General features: G+C 40.5%; 1 protein-coding gene across 1 annotated transcript in view; it reads left to right on the top strand.

The window, feature by feature from the left end:
• Positions 1–26,294, top strand: part of tpo (thyroid peroxidase) — a 78,217-nt gene that overhangs the window by 36,213 nt on the left and 15,710 nt on the right. The window contains exons 7-13 of the mRNA XM_059982000.1: positions 7,033–7,239; positions 10,408–10,923; positions 18,385–18,643; positions 18,746–18,916; positions 21,340–21,577; positions 23,071–23,279; positions 25,718–25,888. Coding sequence (XP_059837983.1) covers positions 7,033–7,239; positions 10,408–10,923; positions 18,385–18,643; positions 18,746–18,916; positions 21,340–21,577; positions 23,071–23,279; positions 25,718–25,888 — 1,771 coding nt within the window. The remainder of the gene's footprint in view (positions 1–7,032; positions 7,240–10,407; positions 10,924–18,384; positions 18,644–18,745; positions 18,917–21,339; positions 21,578–23,070; positions 23,280–25,717; positions 25,889–26,294) is intronic.

The raw sequence follows: 26,294 nt of genomic DNA, 5'->3' as shown, positions 1-26,294 counted from the left end.
AGAAGGAGGGTGATTAGCCAGAGGTCATGGTCAATGGAGGTACCAGTGGTATTGGTAGGACGAGGTTTTGCATAAGGAGTTCAAAGAGTTAGGTGCTAAGTTAAAGGGCAGGAGCTCCAATATTGTGATCTCAGGGCTGCTACCTGTATCTCATGATAATGCGACCAGAACGAAAAAGATTATACATTTTAATTTGTGGCTAAGGAGTTGGTGTAGGAGGAAGGGTATAAGAGTTTTTGATGATTGGGCTCTCTTCCAGGGAAGGTGGGGCCGGTACAGAAGGGTCAGCTCACACCTGAACTGGAGGGATCTAATATCCTAGTGGGAAGGTTTGTTAATACTGCATGGTGGAGCATTAAGACCTCATTAAGACCTCAGGCAAAGTTAGGAATCAAAAGGTTGAGCATGGTGTGAAAAGTGACCTGAGTTACATATATGTCAATGCAAGAAATATCATAGGAAAGGTGGAAAACATGAGCTAAAGCTGAGGTAGTTGGTTTACAAACGAAGCAATGTGTAGTGAGAAAAGACATTTGTTAGGGCAAGATTGCAGTAAACAAGATAAGTTGCATAGTAAAAGGTGGAGAAAATCGAAAAGAGTGAATAGAGGACCGAAAATGTTGTATTTGAATGCAAGCAGTATACAGAATAAGGAAGATGAACTTGCAGACTGTGTGTCAGGTATGATGTAGGCATCAATGAATCGTGGTTGAAAGAAGATAAAGGTGAGTGCTCAATGTCCGAGGAAACACATTTTATCGAAAGGACGGGCAGGAAGGCAGAGGTGGCAGCATTGCTCTGCTGGTAAAACATTAAATCAAGTCATTAGAAAGAGGTGACAGAGGGGTTGAAACATTGCGAATAGAGCTAAGGAACTGCAAGGGTAAAAAGTTGTAGACAGAACCCAAACAGTAGTAACAATGTGGCCTACAAATTACAATGGGAGGTAGAAAATGCATGCCAAAGGGACACTGTTACAATAGCCATGGGGGACTTCCGTATGCAGGTAGATTGGAAAAATTAGGTTGGTGCTGGATTCCAGAAGTAGAACTCTACAGGATGGCTATTTAGAGCAGTTCATAGTTGAGCCCGCTAAGGGATCAGTTATTCTGGATTGGATGTTGTGCAATGAAATAGAATTGATTAGAGACCTTAAGGTAAAAAAAACCCATAGGAGAAAGTGATCGTAATATGATCAAACTGACATTGAAATTTGAGGAGAAGCTAAAGTCAGGTGTATCAGTATGATAGTGGAGTAAAGAGAATTTCAGAGATGTGAGAAAGCAGATGGCCAGAATTAATTGGAAGAGAACCCTGACAGGAGTAGCAATGGATGTAATTCAGAAGGCACAGGAAATATACAACCCAAAGAGGAAGAAGTATTCAAACGAAAAGATGACACAACCGCAGCTAACAAGAGAAGTCAAAGCCAACAAAAAAGAGAAGGCATAAAATAGCTCAAAAATTAATGGGAAATTCAAGGATTGGGAAGCTTTTCAAAACCAACAGAAGGCTACTAAAATAGTCTTCAAGAAGGTAAAGATGGAATACAAAAGTAAGCTAGCCAATAATATTAAAGAAGATACCAAAAGAGGTGAGAGTAGATATTGGACTGTTGGAATATGATGATGCTAGGGGACAAAGAAATGGTGGATGGACTGAATAAGTATTTTGCATCTGTCTTCACACTAACAGTATAGTAAAGGTTCTAGATGTCAGGGCTCATGAAGTGCGTGCAGTTACTATGACTGGAGAGAAGTTTCCAGGGAAACTGAAAGGAATGAAGGTAGATAAGTCATCTGGACCAGATGGTGTACATGCCAGTATTCTGAAAGAGATGAATCAAGTTTCTGTGGAGGTATTAGTAATGATCTTTCAAGAATCACTAGACTGGATAATTCCAAATGTCACTCAGCTTTTCAAGAAGGGAGAGAAGGAGAAGAAAGGAAACCATAGGCCAGTTAATCCGACCTCAATGGTTGGGAAAATGTTGGAATTGATTATTAAGGATGAGGTTGCAGGTTCTTGGAGGCACATGATCAAATAGGCCATATTCATCATGGTTTCCTCAAGCGAAAATCTTTTCTAACTGGGTAAGGAGCCACACAAGGCTACTTAGCAACATGAGAGCCCATAGAATTACAGGAAGTATACTAGAATGAATGTAGCATTTGCTGATTGACAGGAGGCAAGGAGTGGGAATAAAGGGAGCTTTTTCTGGCTGGCTGCTGCTGACTTGTGGTTTACAATGGGGTCTGTTTTGGGACCGATTATTTTTATGTTATTTGTCAATGATTTGTATGATCAAATTGTTGACTTAGTTGCAAATTTTGCAGACAATATGAAGATAGTGAAAGGGAAGGCTAGTTTTGAGGAAGTAGAGAAGCTACAGAAGGAATTAAACAGATTAGGTGACTGTGCAAAGAAATGGAAGATGAAATACAGTGTCAAGAAGTGTAGAGAAGAAATGAAAGGGTTGATTATTTTCAAAAAAACCAAAGTGCAAAGGGACTTGAGAGTCCTTGTGCAGGATTCCCGAAAGGTTAATTTGTAAGTTGAGTACGTAATGAAGAAGGCAAATGCAATGTTAGCACTCATTTCAACAGGACTAGAAAATAAACCTGCAACCTCGAGGACAGTGAGGAAATGATCAGGGGAGGCTTATGAGGCACTCCAGGGTTGTTTTGAGGTGACAGAGTGTCAGTCACTCTGTGAGCCACATGGAGAGGACATTGATGGGCTCACAGAGAGCATCACTGGTTACATCAACTTCTGTGTGGACTGCAATGTTCCGGCAGGAACTGTCCTTTGTTATTCAAATAACAAGCCATGGGTAACAAAGGACATTAAGGACATCCTGAATGCTAAAGAGAGGGTGTTCAGAGATGGAAATAGGGAGGAGCTGAGGACAATACAGAGGGACCTGAAAGCCAAGATCAGGGAGGCTAAAGACAGGTATAGGAGGAAGCTTGAGTGGAAACTCCAGCAGAACAACGTGAGAGAGGTCCGGAGTGGGATGAGGACCATCACTGGGTTCTGGCAAACTAGCAACAGAGGAGCTGAAGGCAGTGTGGACAGGGCCAACAAACTTAACCCATTCTTCAACAGATTTGACACTGTGGCTCCTGCCCATCCCCCACATGATTCATCTGTTGTTAGCCCCCAACCAACACATGCTCCACTCTCCCCTCCTACCCCTCCTCACAGCCTCCACCCTGCTCTCATGACTACACCCCTCCCCCACCTGAAACCACCATGGTGGGCTTCACAGCTGAACAGGTGAGAAGACAGCTGAAACGTCTCCACCCAAGCAAGGCTGCAGGCCCAGATGGTATCAGCCCCAGGGTGCTCAAAGCTTGTGTCCCCCAGCTATGTGGAGTACTTCACCATGTCTTTAACCTGAGCCTGAGTCTCCAGAGGGTTCCTGTGCTGTGGAAGATGTCCTGCCTCGTCCCTGTGCTGAAGACTCCGCGCCCCAGTGGCTCCAATGACTACAGACCGGTGGCATTGACCTCCCACATCATGAAGACCCTGGAGAGACTTGTTCTAGAGCAGCTCCAGCCAATGGTTAGGCCACACTTAGATCCCCTCCAGTTCACCTACCAGCTCCGACTAGGAGTTGAGGATGCCATCGTCTACCTGCTGAACTGTGTCTACGCCCACCTGGAAAAGCTAGCGAGCACTGTGAGGGTCATGTTTTTTGACTTCTCCAGTGTGTTCAACACCATCCGCCCTGCTCTGCTGGGTGAGAAGCAGACAGTGATGCAGGTGGATGCTTCCCTGGTGTCATAGATTATTGATTACCTGACTGGCAGACCACAGTACGTGTGCTTGCAACACTGTGTGTCAGAGTGGTCAGCAGCACTGGGGCTCCACAGGGGACTGTCCTGTCTCCCTTTCTCTTCACCATCTACACCTCGGACTTCAACTACTGCACAGAGTCTTGCCATCTTCAGAAGTTTTCTGAAGACTCTGCCATAGTTGGATGCATCAGCAAGGGAGATGAGGCTGAGTACAGGGCTAAGGTGGGAAACTTTGTCACATGGTGTGAGCAGAATCATCTGCTGCTTAATGTGAAAAAGACTAAGGAGCTGGTGGTGGACCTGAGGAGGGCTAAGGCACCAGTGACCCCTCTTTCCATCCAAGGGGTCAGTGTGGACATGGTGGAGGATTACAAATACCTGGGGACACAAATTAACAATTAACTGGACTGGTTAAAGAACACTGAGGCTGTCTACAAGAAGGGTCAAAGCCGTCTCTATTTCCTGAGGAGACTGAGGTCCTTTAACATCTGCTGGACAATTCTGAGGATGTTCTTTGAGTCTGTGGTGGCCAGTGCTATCATGTTTGCTGTTGTGTGCTGGGACAGCAGGCTGAGGGTAGCAGACAACAACAGAATCAACAAACTCATTCGTAAGGCCAGTGATGTCGTGGGGGTGGAACTGGACTCTCTGATGGTGGTGTCTGAAAAGAGGATGCTGTCCAAGTTGCATGCCATTTTGGACAATGTCTCCCATCCACTCCATAATGTACTGGTTAGGCACAGGAGTACATTCAGCCAGAGACTCATTCCATCGAGATGCAACACTGAGCGTCATAGGAAGTCATTCCTGCCTGTGGCCATCAAACTTTACAACCCCTCCCTTGGCGTGTCAGACACCCTGAGCCAATAGGCTAGTCCTGGACTTATTTCCACTTGGAATAATTTACTTATTATTATTTAATTATTTATGGTTTTATATTGCTATATTTCTACACTATTCTTGGTTGGTGCGACTGTAACAAAACCCAATTTCCCTTGGGATCAATAAAGTATGTCTGTCTGTCTGTAAATGCAAGGATGTAATGCTGAGACTTTATAAGGCACTGATGAAGCCTCATTGGCATACTCTGGGTAGTTTAGGGCCCCTTATCTTAGCCAAGATGTGCTAAAACTGGAGAGGTTTAAAGGAATTTCACGAAAATGATTCCACTATTAAATAGTTTGGCATATGAAGGGTGTTTGATGGCTCTGAGCCTGCATTCACTGGAGTTTAGAAGAGTGAGGGCTGACCTCATTGAAACCTATCAAATGGGGAAAAGCCTTGATAGAGTGAATGCGGAGAGGATGTTTCCTATGGTGGAGAGTCCAAGACCAGAGGACACATCCTCAAAATAGAGGGGTGCCATAGAAACATAGAAATATGGAAAACCTACAGCACAATACAGGCCCTTTGGCCCACAAAGCTGTACTGAACATGGCCTTACCTTAGAATTACCTAGGCTTACCCATAACCCTCTGTTTTTCTAAGCTCCATGTACCCATCCAGGAGTCTGTTAAAATATCTTATTGTTTTCGCCTCCACCATTGCCACCGGCAGCCCATTCCATGCACTCACCACTCTCTGCATAAAAAACTTACCCCAGACTTCTCCGCTGCACCAACTTCCAAGCACCTTAAAACTATACCCTCGTGTACTAGCCATTCCAGCCTTGGGAAAAAGCCTCTGACTATCCACACGGTCAATGCCTCTCATTATCTTATACATCTCTATCAGGTCACCTCTCATCCTCTGTCGCTCCAAGGAGAAAAGGCAGAGTTCACTCAACCTATTCTCATAAGGCATGCTCCCCAATCCTGGCAACGTCCTTGTAAATCCCCTCTGCACCCTTTCTATGGTTTCCATATCCTTCCTGTAATAATGTGACCTAAATTGGGCACGGTACTCCAAGTGGGGTTTGACCAGCATCCTATATAGCTGCAACATTACCTCTCGGCTCCTAAACTCAGTTCCACAATTGATGAAGGCCAATGCACCGTATGCCTTCTTAACAACAAAGTCAACCTGTGTAGCAGCTTTGAGTGTCCTTTAAGAACAGAGATGAGAAGGAATTTCTTTAGGCTGGAAGTTAAATCTGCGGAATTCTTTGACACAGGCACCTGTGGAGGCCAGGTTTTTATGTATATTTAAGGCAGGGTATGATAGATTGTCAACTGGTCAGGGCATGAAGGGATACAGGTAAAAGGAAGGAGATTGAGGCTGAGAGGAAAATTGGATCAGACATGATGAAATGGCAGAGTAGACACAATGGGCCAAATGCACTAATTCTGCTCCTATATCTTATGGTCCAAAATAAAGTACAGTGCCAGTCTTAACAAATATGTGGATTGTACTTCCATATTTGCCTCATGGATTTAGGTCATTGGATGGAATCTCGAATACTTTCAAATTAATCTCTAGGGTCATAAGTCCAAGGTGCACCACCATACTAGGTTGTTCTCACATCTTAAGTCATAATAATAAAGAAGCAATGCCATTTGATTTTGCTTTCTACACATTTATAACTGGCTCAGGTGCAAAGCTCACAATGGGGATGGCACAAAGAGTGTAGTAATTGGCACAACACTATTACAGCGCCAGTGACCAGGTTCAATTTTGCCATTGTCTGTAAGGAGTTTGTACGTTCCCTCTGTGGTCACTGGAGTTTCCTCCAGATATTCAGCTCTCCCTCCACTTTCCAACGACATATTGCTGATGGGTTATTTGGTCACATGGGTGTAACTGTGCTGTGAGGGCTCGTTGGAATGGAAGGGCCTGTTACCGTGCTATATCTCTAAATAAATAGCAAATGGAAATTAGTAATCTTGCTTTGATAGTTATACTGCTTGGAACATTACAGCATTTGATAGTTTTCTTGTGTAATATTATTTGAAATTAATATGACAATTTTAGTTGTAATTTTATTACGGTTTCTCAATCCTGGGTAGAATGTGCATATCAGAAGCCAATCTACTCAATTGTTCACTCCAGATCATGTAGCTACTCTGTTTTATGATAAATGTTAGTTCTCCCTCCTCATATTATCATAGGTTCTAATCAGCCTCTTCCGAGCAATGTTCTTTTGTTGTTCCATCCACAGCCAATCCAATATGAAGTCTCCAGTTTCGCTTCTAATTCATTCTAATTCTGTAACGTCCCTTTTGCCTCACAAAGATGTACATGGAGACCAAATGCATCAGTATCTGTTTTCAACAAATTCTTTCTCTAACAGGTCCGAGAGATAACCAACAAAATTTTTCGTTCAGCCAATAGGACAACGACAGAAGATCATCTATACTCCCATATCCTCATTGAGTGGGGCCAGTATATCGACCATGATTTTGCATTCACACCTCAGAGCACAAGCCAGGCTGCTTTCCAGGGAGGAGCAGACTGCCGATCCATGTGCCAAAATCTGAATCCCTGTTTTCCAATTAAGGTACTGAAACTTGAAGTGACCAAATCTGAACAGTTGTAAAAAACTATTTGAAGATCAGGTTTCCTGATTACTTTAGGCCTGGGCATAATGTTTTGAGTCAAAATTTTGAAGGCTTCCTCAAGTACTTCAGAGACATAGATCTTGTTTCAACTATTGGTGTGAAAGATATTTTGAATAACAGTTGTTTCAAATTCTCCCTCCTGACCCCAGTGTAGCACCCACAAGTATTCAATCTGTCCTGCACCATGGTAAAACCATACAAGAGTACAACATGCAAACTGAAAGCTTTCTTAAACAACCTAGGACTGAATTAAGGATCTGCTTATAGTTAGATGTTCAATTCACATTGCAGCTGAATGTTATTTACTCTTTCTTCATGGCAATGATTAATAATAATATTTAGATAGAAAGGGTGGAATGACCTTCTCTATCTTCCCCTGATTCTTTCATTGCTGCACTGGTTAGGAGATTGCTACTGATAGGCACAAGATTTAAAAGATGATTTTCAACTGTAGTAGTAACACAAGAAAGAAATCATCAAAAATCACTTGAGAGTACTGCTTGCAGGTAAAGGAGCATTGTACAAGTGTGACTTTTTTTTAAAAAGAGAGTTATCAAAGACTCAGGGAAAGCATGTTCCTCCAAGGTTTTTTAATTCTGCCATCTTTCGCTTTCAAATGTTCCATCAGGAAAAGTTAATGCTGAGAGTGTTCATGGTCTATGTTTGTACGAAGCATCAAGATCAAGTGAACTTTTGCCTTTCTGTTCCTCAAGAGGTTTCTGTTCTCCTTAAGCTTACCAAAGGACACCTTCATTTGGGTGTGACACAGTGCAGACATCATGGACTCCTGTGTTTTACTGTTTTATGTTCTATTTTAAGTCTCTTGAGGAATATAGAGGGAGTAAGAAAGTACTTAAAAAGGAAATTAGAAGAGAAAAAAAGTCCAAGAAGTACTCTTAAAGACATTCCTAAGTCATTCAGTAAATACATTAGGTGCTGTAGGACATCCATGGATAGAGCTGGATTAGCTTAGGAATCTAGGTGTGGAACCAGGAGATGAAATGGAAGCCTCATATATATTCAACAAGAAGAATATTAGGATAATGAGATCAGCAACGGATATTTTGATTGTCAGGAACATGCAGAATGCTGTACATATTGAAAGGTGGAGGTGTAAGATGGCTTGGATAAATCACCAGAGCCAGAAGGATCTAAGTCCCAATGCTATGGGAAATAAAGGAGAAGATTGGTGGCACCCAGACTAAGATTTTTGTAAATCTACATTCATCTTGGGAAATGTATCAAAATAGTGGAAAATGGCTAATGTTGTTACTTTGGCTAAGAGTGGCAAGTGGCATATTTTAAGTAACTGCAGGCAGATGAGCCATATATTTGTTGTAGGGATATTATAGAACATAGAACATAGAAAATCTACAGCACATTACTGCCCCTTTGGCCCACAATGGTGTGCCGATCATATAACCTACTCTAGAAGCTGCCCAGAATTTCCCAACCATGAAGCCCTCTATTTTTCTAAGCTCCATTTACCTATCTAAGAGTCTCTTTAAAGACTCTATTGTATCTGCCTTTACCACCTTCACTAGCAGTGCATTCCATGCATCCACCACTCTCAATGTGAAAAGCTCACCTCTGACATCCCCGTTGTACCTACTTGCAAGCACCTTTAGACTATGCCCCCTTGTGTTAGCCATTTCAACCCTGAGAAAAAGCCTGTGGCTATCCACACGATCAATGCCTATGGGGAAAATTCTAAGAAATCGTACTTCTGTTCATTTTTAAAAGGTAGGACAGGATAGGGATGACCAGCACAGCTTCATGCGGGCAAAATCCTGCCTCACTAATTTCATAGTGTGTTTTTTTTAAAAGGCTCCAGATAAGTGACAGCTATTGATGTGTATGAATGCAATAGAACAGTTTAGAAAGCATTGACTATGAATGTAATGAATGAATCAACATTGAACGGTTTATTCTTGTAAATATATTTTTATTACGAATGAAGTTTATTTGTTAAAATGGACTTTAGTAAGGCTTTAACAAATGCAGGTCTTTAAGACTAAGACACATGGATTCCGAGGAGAGCTTCCTAATTGCCTTCCTGATAGGAGGCAGAGGGTGGTCAAACATAGATCTTATTTTTGATCAGGAAGCTGTGACTAGTGGTTTATGAAAGGGACAGTGCTGGCAGATTGCATATAAAGGTAGGAAGAATTAAGTCAGTTTACAGATGACTTGAAAATTAGTGATGTGTTTAGTAGCAAGGAAGTTTGTCTAAAGCTAGAACAGGATAGAGTTCAGTTGAATGGTTGAGTGGAGCATTGTCAAAAGGAATTTAATCCCGCAAGAACAAAGTAATGCACTTTGGGAAGTCAGATAAGGTTAGATCGTATATAGTAAATGACAGGACACTGAGGAACGCTGATGAACAAGAAGTCCAAATCCTTAGTTCTCTGTTAGTGGCAACAGATAATAATATGGTGATAAAGAGGTACATAGAGTGCTTGCTTTCAAGGGTCAAGGCACTACGTTACAGCTTTACCAAACACTGGTTAGACCACATTTTTCTTCAGTTCTGGTTGCCATATTAGAGGAAGGGTGTGATTGTGCAGGAGAAAGTGTCCGGACTGGAAGGCTGTAGCTATGAATTGGATAAGGTGGGATAGTTTTCCTTCTATCTAAGAAAACTAAGCAGTGACTTGAAGGAAGCATATAAGATGCTGAGATGCATAGATATAGTAGATAATCAACATCTTCTTTGTATAGTAAGGGTATCGAAAGAGGAGGGCATAGGTTTAAGGGATGAGGAAGAAGTTTTAAAGAGGATCTGAAAGTTAAGTTTCTTTAAATGAAAGTTCCTTTGATGCTTTGAGTGACCTGCCAGAGGAGATGGTAGAGTGCCAAGGAATAATTATTAAGAGGCATTTAGTCAGACAGTTAAATAGGCAAAATGTGTGGTCCTAACATGGGAAAATATGAAGAGTGCACAATAGGCAAGTGATTGTCGTGGATGTGGTGGATCAAAGAGCCCAGTTCTGCGCTCTTCATTTCTAGTATAGGTTTATTGAACTTTGATATACAGGCAGGAAGAAAGAAATTTGCAATGGTCCTGTTATTCTTAACTGTGTCTTATTCTAATATTTATCTAATAGATACCTGAAAGTGATCCACGCTCCAGAATCAATGAGTGCATCACATTCTATCGCTCATCTCCCACATGCGGGTCAGCAGATCAAGGAGCTGACTTTGAAACGCTGTCAAGTGTGAACTCACGACAGCAGATTAATGCTGTAACTTCCTTTATTGATGCCTCAACTGTCTATGGAAGCACGCCAGTTCAGGAAAGAAAGTTAAAGGACTATTCAAGTAAGGAGGGCCTCCTTCTTGTGAACACAAAATACAAAGATGGCAAACGTGAACTGTTGCCATTCGTGGATCTGAAACCATCTCCATGTGCCCAAGAGCCCAATGCTACTCAAAATGAAAGGATAGAATGTTTTCTCAGTGGAGAAAGCAGAGCAAATGAAGTTCTTACTCTTGCTTCAATGCACACATTGTGGATGCGTGAGCATAATCGGATAGCTAAGACTTTACACAAGATAAACCCTCACTGGACTTCAGAAATCACCTACCATGAAGCACGTAAGATTATTGGTGCTCTGCATCAGGTTAGTACGTTCACTATTCCTAAATTGTTCAAAAATTGTAATGAGCACAGCATGTGAAAAATACTAGCCCAGGATTTCTACAATAAGCAGAAGAAAAGAAGTTGGAGCAGAGTCAGAGTGCCCAATGAATAAGAGAGAGGGGGAGAGGGAAAGATTACTAGAAGTTAGAAAAATCAATGTTCATGCCATCAGGCTGGAGGCTACCCAGATGGAATATGAGGTATCTTTAATTTGGTTAGTGGTCAATAGGGCTTCTGCCTGTCTTGATGGGGAGCTGTCACAATTTCTTTCCTTCTTGCAATATAGCCTCTGACCATGGCCTGAGAGGCCACAGCAGAAACAAACCACCTCCTTTACTCTTCTACATCTGTTCTGGTAGTTCCCTGCTTGGTTCCCTGGTCAGTGACAACAAAGCAAATCCTCTGTGTGTTCGCAGCAGCTATATCCACTGCAGCATGACCCCTTTTCTCTCTCGTTCAGTCTATTCCCTTGCCCATGAAACTATTGTGGAGTAGATGGATCCCAGTTATCCCCAAACTAAAACTTCCCGGTGGGCTGAGCTCAGCCCTTCTTTGAGCATTTTCTTGAAGGCTGGATCAACATTCCCTCGGGTGCCCAGTCCTAAGCATTCCTTACAGGACCAGTATTTCTGCTTTGCATAGTCCATGGCAGGTTCACCAGCCTTCTGATCAACTGACATTATCATTCCACAGTTACTCACTTCTCCTCCAAGTCACTATCTCACTTCTTCCTTAAAGTTCTGGAATATTTCCTTATTGCTGGCACTCTCACTAGTTGTCCATGTTCCATCCTGCATCCCTGGGGTCATATTGTCCCACATATTACTCAGACATTTAGCTTTAACCAATATGTGTATGTCTTGGTGGCGCATCTGGTGGATTTCAATCATTTCTTCTAACTTACACCAAAATTCTCCATTGGCACATGCAGTTCTAAGTGAGGGCTGTCTAGTTAGAATGTTCTGCTTTTCCACTGTGGTGAAAGACCTGTGGATGGTGGTGATGAGGGTGAGTCGCTTGCTGGAATCATCGGGGTTCTGAGTCTGTCGTTGCCTGGTCTCTATGGCTACCATTCTGACAGACAGCGCTGGGTATAAACTCCACTGTCTGTGGATACTTCCCCACTAGTTAACTGCCTGGTCCAGGGCTTCGTAATTTACCTCATTAACTTCCTCAGCAGTTATTCCCATGCCTGCTATCTAGTGAGCACTCACATGCTGGGTGTTCTCCCATTTACCTCTCAGACTTCCCAGATTCCTGACTGATTCATTCCTGTAACGTTGTAATTGTTCTACCTGTTTTTCACCCACATCTCTCTCTGTAAGTGTTCTAACTTTACCTTCGATCTGCCCAGCTCTACCTGGACACTGATTGAAGCAGCAAGTGAAAGAGTGACATCATGCAGGACAGGACCCATTTGAAAACTGCAAGTCTCATTGGGAGTGAGTTTTATTTGAGCCAATAAAAATAAAGATGTAAACAGAGCAACCATTGTTAGAGTGGGGCAGTGTTAGAGTTGTCCAGCTTTGCTCAATAGACAAGGTCAAGCACAGGCCAAGGTTCTAAGTAAATTTCTAGTAAGTTTTTTTTCCCTCTGTTAGTACGTAGCTAGTATGCTGAGAATGGGTTCAGAGTTAGTGGCTTGCAACTTATGTGAAATGTAGGAACTTTAGGAGAACCCCAGTCTCACCGATAGCTACAGCTGTATAAAATACACTGAGCTGCAACTCCTTAAAAATGATATTAAGTAAATGGAGCTGCAGCTGGATGACTTTTGGCTCATACAGGAACATCAGGAAGTGATAGACAGGAGCTGCAGGGAAATAGTCACCCCTAAAATGCAGGAGGTGGGTACCTAGGAAACCAACAAGAGAGGCAAGAGTGCCAAGTACCACATGTGGCCATTCCCCTCAATAATAAGTAAACCGTTTTTGATACTGTTTAGGGGGATGACCTACCAGCAAAAACCACAGCGTGCAGGCCTCTGACACTGATTCTGGCTCTGTGGCTCAGAAGAGAAGGGCTGAAAAAAGGAGTGCAGTAATGATATGGGATTCTATAGTTAGAGGAGTAGACAGAAGTTTATGTGGGCATGATAAAGTGCTGCAATAGTTATGGGCGAGTTCAATATGCAGGTAGATTGGGAAAATCAGGTTTGTACTGGATCCCAAGGGAGGATTTTGTTGAATGCCAAAGTGATGGCTTTTTAGAGAAGCTTGTGGTTGAGCCCAGATAGTCAATTCTGGATTGCGTATTGCATAAGTAAGCAAATTTGATGGTAAAGGAACTCTTAGAAAGAAGTGTTGATAATATTATAAATTCAACCTGCAGTTCGAGAGAGAAGATAACAACATCAGTAATATAAGAAGACCATAAGATAGGAATAGAATTGGGCCATTCAGCCAATGAAATCCACTCCACCATTCCATCATGGCTGATTTTGGATCCCTCTCAACCTCATATGCCTGCCTTCTCGCCATATCTTTTGATGCCCTGACCAATCAAGAAACAATCAACTTCTGCTTTAAATATACCCAGGGAAATGGCCTGCACCACAGTCTGTGGCAGACTGTCCACCGATTCACCACTCTCTGGCTAAAAAATACTCCTCCCTACTTCTGTACTAAAGGGTCGCTCCTCTATTTTGAGGCTGTGCCCAGTAGTTCTGGATAGGCTGACCAGAGGAAACATCCTCTCCATATCTACCCTATCTAATCCTTTCAACATTCAGTAGGTTTCAATGAGATTCCCATGCATTCTTCTAAATTCCAATAAGTACAAACCCAAAGCTGCCAAACACTCCTCTTCTGTTAACCCCTTCATTCCTGAAATCATCCTCATGAACCTCCTTTGGACTCTCTCCAAAGACAACACATACTTTATGAGTTATGGGACCCAAAAGTGTTGACAATACTCCAAGTTCAGCCTTCCTAGTATCTTATAAAGACTCAGCATTATCTCCTTGTTCTTATATGCTATTCCCCTTGAAATAAACACCATCATTGTCTTTGCCTTATTTACCACAGACTCAACCTGTAAGTTAACCTTCTGGGAGTCTTGCATGAGGACTCTTCGCCTCTAAAGTTTGAACCTTCTCCCCTTTTAGATATTAGTCCATGCTACTGTTCCTCTTACCAAACTGCGTTATCATACATTTACCAACACTGTATTCCATCTGCCACTTTTTTGCCCATTCTTCCAATTTGTCTAAATTCTACTGCATTGCTTCCTTCATCTATCTTCGTATCATCCACAGACTTTACCACAAAGCCATCAATTCCATTATCCAAGACATTGACAAGCATTGTGAAAAGCAGTAGTTCCAATGCTGACTCCTGAGGAACACCATTAGTCACTGGCAGCCAACCAGAAAATGTACCTTTTAATCCCACTCGCTGCCTCCTGCCTGTCAGCCAATCCTCTATCCATTCCAGTATCCTTCCTGTAATGGTATAGGATTTTACAGTGAAGTAAAGGGAATTACAGAGGCATGAGAGAAGAACTAGCCACAGTTGATTGGAAGGGGACACTAGTAGGGATCACAGAAGAACGACAATGACTGGAGTTTCTGGGAACAATTCCTAAGATGGAGAAATATTCCAAAGGGAGATGGAGGAAACTGTGGCTGACAAGGGAAGTCAAAGACACCATAAAGGCAAAGCAGAGGGCATACAATATAGCAAAAAATAATGGGAAGTTAGGGGATTGGAAATCTTTTGCAAACCTACAGAAAGCAATTTAAAAAGCCAAGAGAAAAAATATGAAATATGAAGGGAAGCAAGTCAATATAATAAAAGAAGGTACAAAAGTTTTTTTGTAATACAGATTAAAAGAGAGGTGAGAGTAGATGTCAGACAACTGAAAGTTGAGGCTGGAGCGACAGTAATGGGGGACAAAGAAATGGCAGAGGAATTTAATAACTATTTTACATCTACTCCATGGAAAACATTAGCATTAGGGTAGAAATTCAAGAGTATCAGGGGCAGTAGAGAGTGTTGTTACTACTACTGAGGAGAAGATGCTTGGGAGTTGACAGGTCTGAAGGTAGATCTATCACTTGGACAAGATGAATTACATCCCAACTTTCTGAAGTAGAGAGCTGAAGAGATTGTGGAAGCATTAACAATGATCTTTCAAGAGGCAATAGTTTATCGAATGGGTGAGAGGACTGGAAAATTGCACATGTCACTCCATTCTTTAAGAAGAGAGGGAGGCAGAAGAAAGGAAATTATACATCAGTTAGCCTGACTTCAGTGCTTGGGAAGATATGGGAGTCCATTACTAAGGATGAAGTTCTGGGGTACTTGGAGGTGTATGATAAAAGTCAGTATTGTTTCCTTGAGAGGAAATCTTGCCTTAACAAATCTGATGGAATTCTTTGAGGAAATATCTGGCAAGATAGACAAAGGAGAGTCAGTGGATGTTGTTTACTTGGATTTTCAGAAGGCTTTTAACAAGGTGCCACACATGAGGCTGCTTGACAAAATAAGAGCCTATTGTATTATAGGATGTTTCCTACAGTGGATGAGTCTAGGACCAGAGGGCACAACCTCAGACTAAAGGGACATACACTTGTAACAAAGCTTAGGAGGTATTTCTTTAGAATGGGGATGGGGTGTGGTGGGAAGGAGGATAGCTAGAAGGAGATAGGAGATATCTACTAGGATATATACTTTACCTATGACCTTCCAGCTATTCTTCTTCCACTCCCCCATCTTTTTATTGTAGTATCTCCCTTCTTCCTTTCCAGTCCTGAAGAAGGGTCTCAGCCCAAAATGTCGATTGTTTGTTCATTCCCATGGATGCTGCATGACCTGCTAAGTTCCTTCAGTATTCTGTGTTTGTTACTTTGAATTTCCAGCATCTGTAGAATTTCTTGTGGTGAGGCTTTGATTCTCAGGTTTTCCCACACTGTCAGACACACACAGACAATTCCTTTAATAAGTTTAAGCACAACCTCTAGCATCCTAAATGGAATCTCTCGCACTATCCTAGTGTTTTCAGTAGCCATACTACACATTATACTACACATAATCTGTTGGAGACTGAACAATTATACACACCCTCCAGCATCAGTACCACCTAGTGCAACTGGTGGTCCTGTCTCAACAAGCTACCCAGTGCTGCCTACACACACATTCACACGTACACAACAATACTTTCACATCTACCTTGCCAGCTCTCCTTCATAGACTTTGATAGTTCATGATTCCATGGTCATTGGTCTAAGCAGATTTAAGCAGAGACTACTGAGGTTGCTGGTCATATAACTGGGTCACAAACATATTCCGGCCAAGTCCCCAAATATTGTGACTGCAACAGAGTCATTGAGGAAACTGAAGAAGTTGTAGATATGAAAGTCTTTATTCATCAGGACAAATGGACATTCTCTTGTAGACCCTGCATAGTCTCCCAAGCTCAAAGTACATGACATCCTTATACACCTAAAATCAAAGGTAATTCAATACAACTTGAATAGCTACAATAACATTGTTTACTTCAATACTTTGGTTTGGCAATGATTGCTTTGAAATGCATGACAATAGTGGGAGTCACTTCTGAATGTTCAAGTACCTTGGATAGACAAATTGCTTGCAAACTTTCCCAAATTTACACAATGCTCACAATGTTACAATGGTGCAAAATCCCTAAACTCATAGTTGATGCAGAGCAATTAACATAAACCTATTGTTTTAATGTTTGGCTGATGCTTTTACAAACATCTCATAGTCACCATTTTGCAAACTATATATCCTAGTCTGTGCCATACAGACAGTATTGTTTATTTGCAAAGGTCTGCTCTAACTTTAATTTACTGCTTGTAATTTACATTTTACATTAAGAACTGAAGGCTGGTTCTTACTTGAATTAATATCTGCTATATTTACATAACTCCAGGACACTCCCTAACAATAATTATGGCTTTGAATGCAATGTAGTCATCTCTTTTAGAATATAAAACATATGCAAGATCCCTCTTTCAACAGTGGACACTGTGAACATCTCAAGCCAGAAGTAATGCAACACATCAGTGTTCAGAGCCATTGGTCATTTTAATAATTACAAATAAATGTCATAATTTCTTAGCCCAGAAGGTGCAGTTGTTTTAGTGGCAAAGCTCTTGGGGAGGTTTCAACATTTCATTCACTACTCTTGACAGATGTTCAGATTGGAAAATTATCCATAAAGATTGCCTGCTGAGAACCCTTCTCCTGCTTTTCCATTGCAACCCCAACACCCACCACCCCACCAATCCATGTGCTCTCTACTCATTCTTACATCTGCAAGAGAACTGACTACTAAGCACTGATATCCAGTGGCATCTGACTTATGAAGAGGTCTTAGTCAGCAGAAAATCACTCCATTACTGTATATTCCCAATTGTATCTGCTTGGAAATAATGACCGATTTTAAAAACATAGAGACATACATTTCCTATTTATTTCGTGTTTTTTTTTTGAAAATGAGATGATTGTTACTGCATTGGAGCCAATTTTCACATATAGATATTCCATTAACAACATGGTACTTTAGATCAAATTCTGAAAACTTGTGTGCTGCAAGAGTATGAATCGATCTTGGCAGGCAGCGGTGGAAAGTGCCAGTCATGGCTTTAAAGCTGACTATTCATCTAATGAACAATGCCAATGGGTTTTCACAAATGTTTCATGCTGTTATTGGGGAGGAGGCAGGAGAATGGGATTGAGAGGAAAAATAAATGAGCCATGTTTTGACGGTGGTGCAAGCTCGATGAGATGAATGGCCTAATTCTGCTGCTGTGTCATACAGTCTTCTGGTCTTCTGGTGTCAGTTGCTAACTGCACTACTAGGGTTTAAACGCTTATAGTCCTTTATCACTAAGCAGAGTGTCAGGAAGATTTACTAAGATACTGCCTGATTGGAAGACTTTGTGCTAAAAGACTGGATGAGCTGGTTTTGTTTTCTTGGAGTGAACAGATTATGAAGTGACTTGTTAGAAATGCATAAAATGAGAGCCATTTAGCGAGTCAACAACTTTTTTGCATGTTAGAGGTAACAACAAGACAACACAGGTGTACGGTGAGAGGAAGGAGTTTTAATGGGGATCTGGTGGGTAAGTTTATGTATTTACACAAAGAATGGCTGATATTTGTAATAAGCTGCCAGAGGAGCAGTGGAATCAAATATGTTTAAGGAGCATTTAGCCAATCACTTAAATGGACAAGGCATCAAAGGATCTGGCACTAATGCAAGCAACTGAGATTAGTGCGGGTGGACAAAAGAGTCGGTCTGGTTCAGTTTCTGTGATGTACAAACTCTATGATTCTAAGAACACTTGCATATCTCATAATTAAAAGTCCACTCCAGACTGATGTTTTAAACTCTTTAATATAAGATTATCGAAATGGCAATGTCTTTGCTCCAACAGTTATTCACAAGGGAATTTTACTGTTTCTTTCAGATTATTACATTTAGAGACTATATTCCTAAAATCCTTGGTTCTCAAGCATTTGACCAGTTTATTGGAAAATATGAAGGCTATGATGAAACAGTGAATCCCACATTATCCAATGTGTTTGCAACTGCAGCATTCCGTTTTGGCCACACAACCATCAGCCCCAGGATACAAAGACTCGATGAAAATTACAAAGAGCATCCTACATACCCAAGTATAAATCTCCACAAGACCTTTTTCAGTCCTTGGCGAATCATTAAAGAAGGTGAATGTTAGAGTTGTTGATATAAAACCAAACACGTTTATCTCACTGTGTTTACTTACGTCAGCCTTTGCACTAAACCAGTGTTTCTGTTGTGAATAATAGGTGGTTTAGATCCACTGTTCAGAGGGCTTCTAGCAAAGCCAGCAAAACTTCAAACATCAAGTCAAATGATGATTGAAGAATTGACAGAGAAATTATTTGCTTTGACCAATACAGTGGCTCTTGATTTGGCATCACTGAATCTACAAAGAGGCCGTGACCATGGTCTTCCTGGTAGGTGCAACCCCTGAGCTGCTTCAGGCTGCTAGTGTAACTAATCCCTGGTGTTTTTCACTCTGTTCAGTAAATTATGAGCAGCCAATCAAACTCAAACTAACTCAAGGTATAAAAAGATAACTCTTTTTCATTTGGCATTACTCCAGTGCAATGCTTTGTTGACTTAAACTAAATGATTCAGTGTGCCACAAGCACAAGAAAATCTGCATGTGCCGGAAATCCAAAACAACACACATGAGATGCTGGAGGAACTCAGCAGATCAGACAGTATCTCAGGAAAAGAGTGGACAACTCTTGTTAAGCAAGTCCTGATGAAGGTTCTCAGCCTGAAATGTTGAATGTTTACTCTTTTCCATAGATGCTGTCTGACCTGTGGAGTTCCTCCAGTATTGTGTGTATGTGCTGATTCAGTATGTTTTGTTCACTACATAAGACCTCAACACCATAAGGCAAAGAAGCAGAATTAGGCCACCTGACACACATTGAGTCTGCTCTGCTATCCAATCATGGTTGATTTATTATCCTTCTCAATCCCATTCTCCTACTTTCTCCCCAGAGCCATCAAACACTCCTCCTATGTTAACTGTTTCATTCCTGGAATCACTTCTCCTGAACTTCCACTAGACCTTCTCCCATGCCAGCACATCTTTTTGTAGATAAAGTGCCCACAACAGCTCACAATACTCTAAGTGCAGTCTAACCAATGCCTTATAAAGCCTCGGCATCACATCTTTGCTGTTAAATTCTGGCATTCTAGAAACGAATGTTAACATTGCCTTCCTTACCACCAACTAAATCAGAAAGTTAACCTTTAGGGAATCTTGCACAATGACTCAATGATTGCAACTCTGAATTTTGAATTTTCTCCCTGTTTAGAAAATAGTCTATGCCTTTATTCCTTCTACCAAAGAACATAACCATACACATCTCTACACTATATTCCATCTCTCACTATTTTGCCCATTCTCACAAACTGTTGAAGTCCTCCTACAGATTCCCTATTTCCTCACACTACCTGCCACTGCACCTATCTTTGTATCATCTGCAAATTTGGCCACAAAGCCATCAATTCCATCATGCAAATTGTTGACCTATAACATGGAAGGAAGCATTCCCAATACAGAATCTTGCAAAAAAATCACTAGTCACGGGCAGCCAACTAGAATAGGCCCCCATTATTCCAGCTCTTTGCCTCCTGCCAGTCATCCATACAAGTGTGTTTCCTGTAATACCATGAGCTTTATCTTATTGAGCAGCCTCATGTGTGGGACCTCGTCAAAGGTCTTCTGAATATCAAAGTAAACGACATCTACTGACTTGCCTTTGTCTGTCATACTTGCTATTTCCTCAAAGAATTCCTACAGATTTGTCAAGCAAGATTTCATCTTATGGAAACTATGCTGACTTTGACCTATTTTATCATGCACTTCCAAGTACTCCAAAACTTCATCCTTAATAATGGACTCCCACATCTTCCCAAGCACTAAACTCAGGCTAACTGGCCTATAATTTCATTTCTTCTGCCTCCCTCCCTTCTTAAAGAGTGGAGTGACATTTGCAATTTTCTAGTCCTCCACAACAATTCCAAAATCAAGTGATTCTTGAAAAATCATTACTTATCCTTCCATAACCTCTTCAGCTATCTCTTTCAGAACCCTAGGGTGTAGTCCAGCTGACTTATGAACCATCAGACATTAAGCTTCCCAAGCAAATACTCATCAGTAATAGCAACAACACTCACTTTGCCCCCTGATACTCTGGAATTTCTGGCATGCTGCTAATGTCTTCCACAGTGAAGACTGATGCAAAATACTTACTAGGTTCCTCTGCCATTTCATTGTCCCCCATGACTACCTTCCCAGCGTCATTTTCCAGTGATCTAACATTCTCTCTTACTTTTCGGAAACTCTTTATATATCTGAAAAATGTTTTGCTATCCTCTTTGATATTACTGACTAGCTTACCTTCATATTTCATCTTTTCTCTTCATATGGTTTCTCTAGCTGCTTTCTGTTGGCTTTCCAACATTTAACTTCCCACCAATTTTTGCCGTAGTCTATGCCCTCTCTTTTGTTTTTATGCTGTCTTTGACTTCTTTCCACAGTTGCTTAGTCCTCCCCTTAGAATACTTCTTCATGCAATATACCTATCTTGTACCTTTTGAAATGCCCCCAGAAACTCCAGCCATTGCTGTTCTGCTATGATCCCTGCTGGTGTTCCCTTCCAATCAAGTTTGGCCAGCTCCTCACTCATGTCTATGTAATTCCATTTTCTCTCTCTTTCTACTAACCTAATGGAACAAGTATTTGAGGATGTACCCATTGAGCCACAATATAATAATTTCCAATCATCTACTTTCAAGACTAAAGTTTGATTTTTCTCATTCCAAGCTAACAGAAATTGTTTTATGTTACTTTTAGGATACAATGACTGGAGGGAATTTTGTCAACTTGAAAGGTTGGAAACCAAAGCTGATTTAAAGAAAGCAATATCTGATTCAGAGTTTGTTGAAAAGATAATGAATCTCTATGGACATCCAGACAATATTGACATTTGGCTTGGTGGATTGGCAGAAGATTTCCTGCCTGCAGCCAGAATTGGCCCATTATTTGCTTGTTTAATTGGAAAACAAATGAAAGCTTTAAGAGAAGGTGATAGGTGGGTTTCTATAATATTGTTTCATCCCAATCCAGTCACATACACAGGCTGTTAGATCAGGTCACTCTGGTAAATTGGTTTTGCTTTATTTAAGTAGTTTAACACTGATAGTTCAAACATTTTGAAGCAGAACAAATACAGCTAAACAAAAGCAAAGAATAGTGAAGATGCCAAGCTTCTTTCCTTGGTCAGTTGAAAGGTCACAAATTTGCAGCATTATTTTTCAATCCTATATTTAGTACAAATAGTCCCTGCAGTGTTGTTTGGTGGTAATAACTTGGCAGAAAAAGGTGTACAGGCAGGACCTGGAGCTTTAAAAGAAAACATAAATTTGGCTGAAGTAAAATAAAATGTCTTCTCAAGTGTTGAATAAAAACTCAACATATTATACATTATGCTACTTGACAGTAGATATTTGTCCATGGATGCACAGGAAGGAGCTGAGTGGCTGTCTCTGCCCAACATTATCATTGAGGAACCTGCACCATGACAGCAGTGCCTCAAGAAATTGGCTCGGTACCTCCTTTTAGGAGCAATTGTGAAGGGGCAATAAAAGCTAACCTCCGTAAAAGCACAGAATCTGGAAAATTAATAACCTAAAATATACAAATAGAATACAAAAATACGATTATATGGCATTGACAATAATCAGTATCTATAACACTAATCCATTAACGCTGCTTGGGCTCAGGCATTAGGCAAAAGGCATCATTTACCGTATTATTTATTTCCTGGGATGTTACTGCAGATTCATTCCTTGAACTTTATTTTGCTGCAACACAATGTGATAATATATTAAAATGTGCCTGCTGCTTCAAAGCAATTCTTTGACTATAAAGTTCTTTGGAAAGCTCCAAGGCATGATAAGCTTTGAATGAATGCAAATCCTTCTCTCCCTAAACATAAGAAACCATACAATTACAGATTCATCATTCCTCATTCAGCCTTCCAGAAGTATCTTGATGGCTGAGCAAAGCTGGGAAGAAGTGTGATATAAAGTTAGCTGTTTCTCAAATAATTTTGATGTTTTTTCTTCTACTACTACATTCTAGATGTAGATCCTTTCCCAGGTTGCCTTTCTTCACTCTGTATGGTTTGAGTGTAACTTCATTTGTTCTTGACAGAGGTCTATTTCAGTGACAAATTACCCCTGTCTCATCCACATGAATCTATTAATACTTTAATGAAATTGCTGTCTAAATATAACTCAGCCTTGGGAAGCTCATGACTGCTTAGGTTTATTTTATCTGTCCTTATCCACCAACTACGGCACCTTTTGTATCCCAATGCTTGACAGACTGTGATAAGGCTCTGTGCAACCCTATAACACTGGAACAGTAAATTATCCAAAGTGAGCTTCAGTTCTTCCTGTATCATTCTTTCTTCTGGAAAAGTGTTGGACATTCCCTAGCAATCTTTCAGCGCTGAGCATACCAATACATTTCACTTGTACTTAACTAAAGCTCTAATAAAACCTTCTTTTTGCTTCCCAGATTTTGGTGGGAAAATCCTGGCCTCTTCACATCCTCTCAAAGAAATGAACTTTACCGGCACTCACTATCCCGAATCATTTGTGATAACACTGAAATCACTGAGGTACCACTGGATGCATTTAGAATAGTTCGGTACCCTCAACACTTCATAAATTGTGATCAGGTTCCTGGCCTGAACCTCCTGGCATGGCATGAAAACACTCAACAAGGTACTTTGACTATTACATCCAGCTGTACAAATATAGATTGCTTGCAGATTTATCATAAATTTGCAGAAGAGCAATAAACTGTCAACGCTCATAAAACATTGGAATAAAGCTAATAGTACAATAAACTGACTTTCAAACTACTTTAATATACAACTCCTGTGAAATTTTATTTTTAAGTCTCATATTAACTTCCACTATTTCCTTTGGAAGAATTGCAAAATGGTGCAGTGCATAGGCCTGCTTCCTCATGGCTCTAGTAACTCAGGTTCATTCCTATCCCCAGATATAGCCTTTGTGGAGTTTGCATGTTCTTCTTGGGACCACGTGTTTACTCTGGTTCGCTCCCAATCCTAAAGATGTCCAGTTGGTTGTCACAATCAGGAACAGAATCAGATTTATTATCACTGTCATATTTCATAAAATTTATTGTTTGCACCAGCAATACAGTGCTATACACACAATCGCTATAGATTACAATAAGAATATATATTTAAAAAAAGAGTAATAAATAAAAGGGATCAAAATAGTGAGGCAACATTCATGGAACTAAAGGACCATTTGGACATCTGATGGCAGAGGAGAAGAAGCTGTTCCTAAAATGTTAGCAATGCATCTTAATGCTCCTGTATCTCTTCCTTGATGGGAGTAATGAGAAAATGGCATATCCTGGATGGTGAGTGCCCTTCATGATGGATGCAAGTTTCCTGAGGCATTGCCTTTTGAAGGTATCATCGATAATGGAAAGGCTAGTGCCCATGATGGAGTATGCTGAGTTTACAATCCCCTGTAGCTTTTTTCCAATCCTGTACATTGGATCCACCATAACAGACATTGATGCAACCAGTCAGAATGCTCTCCACAGTACATCTGAAAAATTTGCTGGAGGCTTTGATAACAAACTAAATCTCCTCAAAGTCCTAATGTAATAAAGCCATTGGCATACCTTCTTCATAATTGTATCAATATGTTGGGCCCAGAATAGATCTTCAGAGGTGTTGATACCCAGGACTTAATGCTGCTCAGCCTTTCCACTTGATGAGAACTGCTTTGTGTTCACCCAATTTCCCCTTCCTGAAATCCATTATCAATTCTTTGGTCTTACTTAATGGGTTAATTGGTATTGATATTACTTTTAGTATTAGTATTGGTTTATTATTGCTTCATGTACCAAACTACAGTGAAAAGTTTTCATTTTGAGTGCCATTATACTGATCATTCCATACATAATTACAGTGAAGAACTGAAAAGAAGTTGGATGTCAAATATAATTTTGCAATTACAGAGGAATTAGAAGTGCAGGTAGAGAATTGCTAATAGCGTGTACCCAAGTAGAAGAATTTGGAGGGAGTTGATTGGAATTTGATGAAAATAAGCAAAGGGATTAGTGCAAATGGGTTGTCTTGGTGGGTTAGTGATCTTAATGATCTTCACAAATTACTTCAGTCATAGTTCCCTTGTGGACTTTGGCATTGGCTGCTTCTTCTTCCTTCTCAGAGGCTTTCTATCAGCTTCACAATGTCTTGCATCCAAACATTAAAGTGCCAAGATATCATTCAGGCCACAAGACCCGAAAAAGTCCTGAACCTTCCTGACTCCAGGATTGCTCACAAATACTTAACCTTTGTGGACCATTGTGCACTATTTGTTTTTTGTCCTGCTCATTGTTGTTAGGTTACTCATCTAATAGATTATTTTCTTCCTCACAGCTATTTAGCATTAGGACCTCCTCTCATCCAATGGTAATATGGAGACAATGTGGATCTGGAGATCTGGGAGAGGTTTGGTAAGGGGGCTAGATGTAGGTGTTATTAGTGGCAAAAGAAATGGAGCCATGAGCTACTTTCCTTCTTTCCTGTTCCAATATGGCTGATTTATGATTGTCCATGTCCAATATAGGTAGGATCCACATTACAGAAACAAATCAGGTTCAATTCATTGGGGCTTTATCTGAAGCACTCTGCATTAACATGGCAATCTTAACATAAATGGAGTGAACCTTGACTTTGTCTGTCTTAAATAGAGTCTATTAATGAGAAGTATCAGAGTAACTGAACATCACTTCCTACAAAGATTGAGGAATCAAAATAACACTGCCAAATAAATTATTAACTTGGCTTTATAATGTCTTAATATTAATGTGATACACCGATTGTTAAGTTGTTAATGAGAAGTTACTATATATTCTGTGTATATGTTCACTTTTGTTATCAGAATACATCTAGCGCAATGAAAGTTTAACAATCTATGAGCAGAAATGAAGAAAATAGTAGATCTATTAAGGTCAAAAATCAGCCCATTGCAATAAAGACAACTTAGCTTACATAATGACAAGTCAGATCAGGTCTGGGAGAGAATATCATTCTTGATAAAATAAGTTTTAATAATTGCAGGAGAAGTTTGCTGAACTGCATTTGACAATTTCAATTTACATATTTTAGTAGGATTATGTGGGACCCCACCTCAAATAGAAGATGGAACATTTGTGGTATGCACTAGTGTCGGGCAATCCATCATATCATACGTCTGTCATCATGGTTTTCAATTGGTTGGAGCAGAGGAGTTGACCTGCAGTATCAAGGGATGGAGCAGTGATCCACCAGTCTGTGAAGGTAAAGATTGGTTTCTGTGTTTTGTGTGCAAAGTTTGACATAATTCATCAAATTTTGCAAAAATTCTGCAAGCTATGTTTATTTAATCTGAATTCACTGGAATGAGGTGTCAATACTTGCTGTGCTTTGCAGCAATACTTTTCTAAATCAAATAGCAAGGATTTGATTTTTGAATAAATTACTGGTTGCTTTATAAATGCTCACTTTTAAAGCACTGGAATGGATCACAGCTGAACATGTTATGTTGAATGAGTGAAAAACTGATTGAGAGTCACACACTGAAGTGCAGAATATCATTAATTGTGTTTCTCTATGGTTCTACATGTTTCAAGTTGGTCATCTTATCATACAAAAGCAAAAACAATTAATGCTATTAGTAGCACTACACAAATATCAACTACATCAA

Source organism: Hypanus sabinus, chromosome 10, assembly GCF_030144855.1.
Source record: "Hypanus sabinus isolate sHypSab1 chromosome 10, sHypSab1.hap1, whole genome shotgun sequence".
Lineage (NCBI taxonomy): Eukaryota > Metazoa > Chordata > Chondrichthyes > Myliobatiformes > Dasyatidae > Hypanus > Hypanus sabinus.
The sequence above is the reverse complement of the archived record's forward strand: the minus strand, read 5'-3'. Positions and strand labels throughout refer to the sequence as shown.